At 34.0% G+C, this 6496-nt stretch overlaps 1 protein-coding gene across 1 annotated transcript; it reads left to right on the top strand.

Annotated features, from left to right (window-relative positions):
• The first annotated feature begins 2575 nt into the window (after positions 1-2575).
• Positions 2576-6257, top strand: LOC9322105 (diacylglycerol O-acyltransferase 1). Its single transcript, XM_021032744.1, has 16 exons — positions 2576-3183; positions 3314-3394; positions 3501-3574; positions 3658-3733; positions 3832-3899; positions 3991-4114; positions 4195-4272; positions 4351-4452; positions 4551-4687; positions 4844-4925; positions 5032-5052; positions 5138-5200; positions 5287-5334; positions 5458-5520; positions 5599-5649; positions 5776-6257. The coding sequence occupies exons 1-16, from the start codon at positions 2824-2826 to the stop codon at positions 5878-5880; spliced, it is 1533 nt and encodes a 510-aa protein (XP_020888403.1). The 5' UTR covers positions 2576-2823; the 3' UTR covers positions 5881-6257.
• Positions 6258-6496: the final 239 nt, after the last annotated feature.

Genomic DNA, 6496 nt, shown 5'->3' with positions numbered 1-6496 from the left:
TGTAGGAAGATGTATTTTAGTTGGATATTTCTAAATGATACTCTAGCATTTTGATTTGTCATTAGTATTGTTAAAAATGTAGGAGTACACATTCAAATGAAAAATAATTTTGTAGGAGAGTCCAATCCCATTCCTCAACTCGAGCTGAATCAAAACTGTATTCAAAAACCGATGTGAGAATGAAATAGAAGATAATGTGGGTTTAAAAAATATTATCACCCCAAATCAATCACCAACTAGAAGATAATTTAATTTTATATATATATATTATTGTGCCAAATAAACAAGGTTTTTTTTTTAAATGCCAAACAAACAAACAAACCAAGACTGAGAATCAAACCAAGTCGGATGAGAATTAATTTACATTATGTTTCTATACTTTACAAACCGGAAACTAGATTATAGATACCAAAAAGTAGATTTGTGTATGTTATTAGAATATTTGGAATTTCATCATTATCAGGATCTAAAGTACTTCCCTAAGAGCATCTCCAATGGTGAGAGCCCTCCATGGACTCTCACCATTTTTTTAGTAATAAAATTTTCAAATTTATGAGATGAGAACTTCTGTTAAATTTTTTTAATTTTGCAAAGTCCAATGGTAGGCTCTCTTTGTGGGGTTCTCAGGAAAAAATTAAATTATTATTTTAATTATTTTATTTCATAAAACTGAAAATATTACAATTCATAGCATATTAAACATACAATAATTTCATACATTTGAAAATAAATTTGCGAAAAAAAAGACGATTAGTTATTCTGTTGATTGTTGCCACAGAATAAATGTTCAAACATGTCAAAGTTTAAATGTTGTAAAAGAATGATAGAAAATAACATAATTCCGTTTCTAAATAATTAGTCAATCAGAACATAATTATAAGGTTCGATTAGTTAAGTTAAATAGGTAGTACAATATTAATCAAATAATTAGCCAATGGGCCTAGTGGACTTAGAGCACAGGCTTTTGGCCCAAATAATTCTCCGACGACTCCGTGAAGTGGAGGGAAGGGATCGTGAAACCGGCTCTACGATTCGATCCAATTTCAGACGCGACCAACAACGACACGAGAGCCAGAGCCACTCTTCGTCTTCTCTTCGATATTCAACACCAGCAATTTGAATATTACATCTATCATCCATCTCTCTCACTCACCATTTTGCCAATCCTTTGCGTGAAATTGAAGCTTGGTGCCTGAACTGTGATCTACGGAAGAGAAGCTGCCACGTCGTCGGCTCTCCTAACTCTCAAAAGCTCTCACAAGAGAGCTGTCTCTCTTCTTATATCTTGATTTTGATTTATTTTTGAAATTGTTTTTGAAGAGAACTGATTGAGAGAACCCAAAAAATTACCCATTGGGGGTGCTCTAATTAAATCATGTCGGTTGAAAAAGCTCAATGAATGTTTAAATTTTGGATTTTTCTTTTGTCCTCCGAAACATTTTTATTTTAATATAAACAATCAACTTAACAAATCATTTCATATCCTTACCACTAACATATCATATATGCAATCAGCGATTTTAAGGACGATTCCACAACTAGATGAAAGAAACTTCCACAAATTTAAAAATATTTTAGAACATTTTTTTTTTATCTCTTATGAGATATCCTAGTTGCATAAGCATATGATTGGGAAAATTATTAAACTCGAGAATATAAATATATATAATCACCATATCTATATAATTAAAGCAAAAATGAAAAGAAAAGATTAAACTAAATTCGTTAGAACTGTGTTTTAAGTTTTCTATATGAATAATTTTTACATGGGGTTTGACCAATTTTTGAGTTTTATTTTCTCTTTTAAATCATACTACAGTATTAATTAGTATCATATATAGATTTTAGTACAGTTATGTATTCATGACTCATTTTCTACTAATATTATAGTCTTAATTGTCTTAGTGATACTTCTCTATGTAACCAACCAATGAGTAATATGGTCCATGCAAAATTATAGTGTGACAAAATCAAACATAAAATGGTTTTTATCAAACTCATTTTCATTTTTCATTTGATAAATAATACCTTCGAGTATAAAGTAAATCTAAATAAATTTTCAATATAATAATTACAAGGATTTTTTTTTTGACGTCTAGATTTATTATTTATTAATAATTACAAGGATTATGGTTTAGAAAAAAGTAGAAGTTGATTTCTTTTAGTCAACATATATAATTAACTTAAATGGTTTGGAAAGCCACTGAATATGGTTATGATAATATTACATATAGTTCTTCCAAATTTATAAAAATATATATTTTAAATACTATATCAGTTCTTCAAAATATTCTAAAAATGATCAAGAACTACAATTTTATTGATTTACTTTAGAATAATTTATTGTATAACATCCCAACTGTAAAACATAATTTCAAAAAAAAACAAAACTTAAATTAAGATGAAGACAAAATTAAAAATAAACATAAGATTTATAAATTCGGGGGATTTTCGTGGCGATGTTTATGAAAATTCTCACCAGAGGATATCTTATGCAAAAATAAAAATAAATCACATTGGTAATTTAAAAAAAAAAAAAAAAAACAAAAAAATATCGGCAACACCGCTTTTCAATTAAAATCTTCCGTCACCATTGTTGTCATCTTCCTTCCTCTCTCGTGAATCTTTTTTCTTTCTTCTCTTCAAACTTTGCCGAGCAACCAGACACGACGAATCCATTCCCACCGATTTCGTAGCTTCTTCCTTCAATTTCCATTTCTCTTTTACCTTTTCCTCTTTCAATTTCTTCTGCATGCTTCTTGATTCTCTCTGACGCCGTTTCTTCCGACGTTCTTCGAAGCTGTTTCGTCAACCGCTTTCCAAATGGCGATTTTGAATTCTGGAGGCGTTGTTAGTACGGCGACGGAGAACGGTGGCGGAGAGTTTGTGGATCTTGATAGCCTTCGTCGACGCAAATCGAGATCGGATTCTAACGATAATTCACCTTCAGATGATCTTGGACCTCCGGACGACGTTAGAAATCGGATTGATTCCGTTGTTAACGACGACGCTCAAGGAACAGCCAATTTGGCTGGTGATACCGAAATTAGGGAAACTGGTGGTGGAAGAGGCGGCGGAGAAGGAAGAGGAAACGCCGATGCTACGTTTACGTATCGACCGTCGGTTCCAGCTCATCGGAGGGCGAGGGAGAGTCCACTCAGCTCCGACGCAATCTTCAAACAGGTAGAAATCTCAGATACTGTAACAATTTGATATCAAATTGAGTTCCATAGCTCAAATTGCTCTAGCTTTTAAGAGATCAATTTTTGTTTCATATGGAATTGAGTTTGGTGATTGTTTTTTTGCATTGCAGAGCCATGCCGGATTATTCAACCTCTGTGTAGTAGTTCTTATTGCTGTAAACAGTAGACTCATCATCGAAAATCTTATGAAGGTTTGTTACTTCTTTCTCCTTTAAGAAACGAATTGCATGAAAACTTATTAAGGTATTGTAAAATTTATTAGAGACCTTATCTTTGTTGTTGCTGTCATTCATGTAGTATGGTTGGTTGATCAGAACGGATTTCTGGTTTAGTTCAAGATCGCTGCGAGATTGGCCGCTTTTCATGTGTTGGTAAAAGATGATTTTTTCAGCATTGTTATACATATAATGATGAGTTTAGTGATTAACTTCTTCTTTAATTCTTCTTGTTGCAGTATATCCCTTTCGATCTTTCCTTTGGCTGCTTTTACGGTTGAGAAATTGGTACTTCAGAAATACATATCAGAACCTGTGAGTAATTTACTATTCTCCAGCCATTACTGTAATGCTTATTGAAGACAAGTTTGTATTATGAAGAACTTACAAGTTATGTTTTGAAAATGCTGAAGGTTGTCATCTTTCTTCATATTATTATCACCATGACAGAGGTTTTGTATCCAGTTTACGTCACCCTAAGGTGAAAAACTAAGCTATGATGTTTCTGGTCTCAGTTTATGATACTCCTTTTAAGTTTAGTTGGCTGACTCGGTGATCTTGAAAATGGACAGGTGTGATTCTGCTTTTTTATCAGGTGTCACATTGATGCTCCTCACTTGCATTGTGTGGCTAAAGTTGGTTTCTTATGCTCATACTAGCTATGACATAAGATCCCTAGCCAATGCAGCTGATAAGGTAAAATACGAAAAAGAAATATATATATTAGTCACTTGCATTTTGTTACTGTTTTAACCAAACTCTGTTTTGAACTTTAGGCCAATCCTGAAGTCTCCTACTATGTTAGCTTGAAGAGCTTGGCATATTTCATGGTCGCTCCCACATTGTGTTATCAGGTAATTGCTAAGTGCATCAACCATTCTTACACTTGCAAGAGTTTCTTGTCTAAACCTCGGGTCTTTTCTTTTCCCCAGCCAAGCTATCCACGTTCAGCATGTATACGGAAGGGTTGGGTGGCTCGTCAATTTGCAAAACTGGTCATATTCACTGGATTCATGGGATTTATAATAGAACAAGTTCGTTTTCACATCTTGCTTTATTATTTTCCTTAGTGAACATCATCATCCCTGCATTGTCACCACTTGACTCATTTTCTTTTGTTACATTCTGGCAGTATATAAATCCCATTGTCAGGAACTCAAAGCATCCTTTGAAAGGGGATCTTCTATACGCTATTGAAAGAGTGTTGAAGCTTTCAGTTCCAAATTTATACGTGTGGCTCTGTATGTTCTACTGCTTCTTCCACCTTTGGTATGCTGTGATCCTTCTCTCTCAACATAATTTCCAAAGACGAACAACAGAAAAAGGCTATATCTCATCAAGAAATTGATAATTTTAGTCTCTGATAGTCTGTGATGTAATTTCAGTTACTGAACACAAATCTCTTTGTGTTGCTCTTGTCCACAGGTTAAACATATTGGCAGAGCTTCTCTGCTTCGGGGATCGTGAATTCTACAAAGATTGGTGGAATGCAAAAAGTGTGGGAGATGTGAGCTGTTTTACTCAAAAAAAAAAACTTATGATTTTTACTATTGTCGTTGTATTTGGCTCATCTAACTAACCAAATTCATGTATTCACTGTCTTCCTTTATCAGTACTGGAGAATGTGGAATATGGTATGGTTCTCTTCCTAAAACATCTCCTTCGTTTCTATACTAAATAAAAGAAGAGAACTAATTAAGATATTGTTTTTCTTGACAGCCTGTTCATAAATGGATGGTTCGACATATATACTTCCCGTGCCTGCGCAGCAAGATACCAAAGGTGAGTGAGATATATACTGATATGCAATGGTCGAGGTTTCTTTCTGTGCTCTTATAACTTTAACCCTCCACACACTTGTTCTCCAGACGCTCGCCATCATCATTGCTTTCTTAGTCTCTGCAGTCTTTCATGAGGTATACATACTTTCTGCATTGCCCTGTCTCTAGCCACATTAGCTCACGCTAGTGAAAAAATACTAATATTCAAAGCACTGTTCTTACTTAACGATCTTGTGTTTACAAATTTCCTTTTGACAGCTATGCATAGCAGTTCCTTGTCGTCTCTTCAAGCTATGGGCTTTTCTTGGGATTATGTTTCAGGTAAAATAAATTACTAAATTTCTGCAGTCGATTTTTACAAACAATCTCATTTTCTGACCAACCAATGTGTTTGAGTAGGTGCCTTTGGTTTTTATCACAAACTATCTACAAGAAAGGTTTGGATCAACGGTATGCTCTCAAAACCCAAGAAAATAGAACGAATAACTCTCTTTTTCATAGCTTAGCCATTTAAATCGCAATGTTGAAACTTAATAATAAAGGTTATCCGTTTTTTTGGAATGGGATCATTATTAGGTGGGGAACATGATCTTCTGGTTCATCTTCTGCATTTTCGGACAACCGATGTGTGTGCTTCTTTATTACCACGACCTGATGAACCGCAAAGGATCGATGTCATGAAACAACTGTTCAAAAATGACTTTCTTCAAACATCTATGGACTATGGCCTTGTTGGATCTCCATCGATGTTGTGGTGGTTCTGATGCTAAAACAACAAAGTGTTAAAACCATTGAAGAAGAAAAGAAAATTAGAGTTGTTGTATCTGCAAAAATTTTGGTAGAGACACGCGAACCCCGTTTGAGTTGTGACTTGTGAATCTCGTTATCTGGATCTGCTCTTGTCTTTAACCCCATCAAGAAAAGTAGATCGAGATATTGGATTTTGTTATGGTGTAAAGAAATTTCAATCAAAAACTGTTTTGTAATAATTGTTACCAAAAAAGAAATGCTTCTTTTGGAAACAAGAGGGGGAGAAATAGTAGTTTTGTGAGGTTTAACTGTTTGGACCAAATCGAGTAAAAAAACTTTTCGAAATAAGGAAAAAAAAAAGGACAAATGTGATAAATGCATGGGGATTGTATGAAATCTAATAAAGTTGATTGGTGGTCCCGTTTTGTGGATGGCCATTTATTTATCTTTTGTGTAGCGTATTTATTTAAATTGTATGTATCCAAAGGAGACAAGACTCTAAATTGCAATTACTGTTGAGGCCCGAACATCATGATTGACAATATCA

Source organism: Arabidopsis lyrata (assembly GCF_000004255.2).
Source record: "Arabidopsis lyrata subsp. lyrata unplaced genomic scaffold ARALYscaffold_3, whole genome shotgun sequence".
In the NCBI taxonomy this organism is placed as follows: domain Eukaryota; kingdom Viridiplantae; phylum Streptophyta; class Magnoliopsida; order Brassicales; family Brassicaceae; genus Arabidopsis; species Arabidopsis lyrata.
Note: the sequence above shows the minus strand (reverse complement) of the source record. Positions and strands in the feature narration are given on the sequence as shown.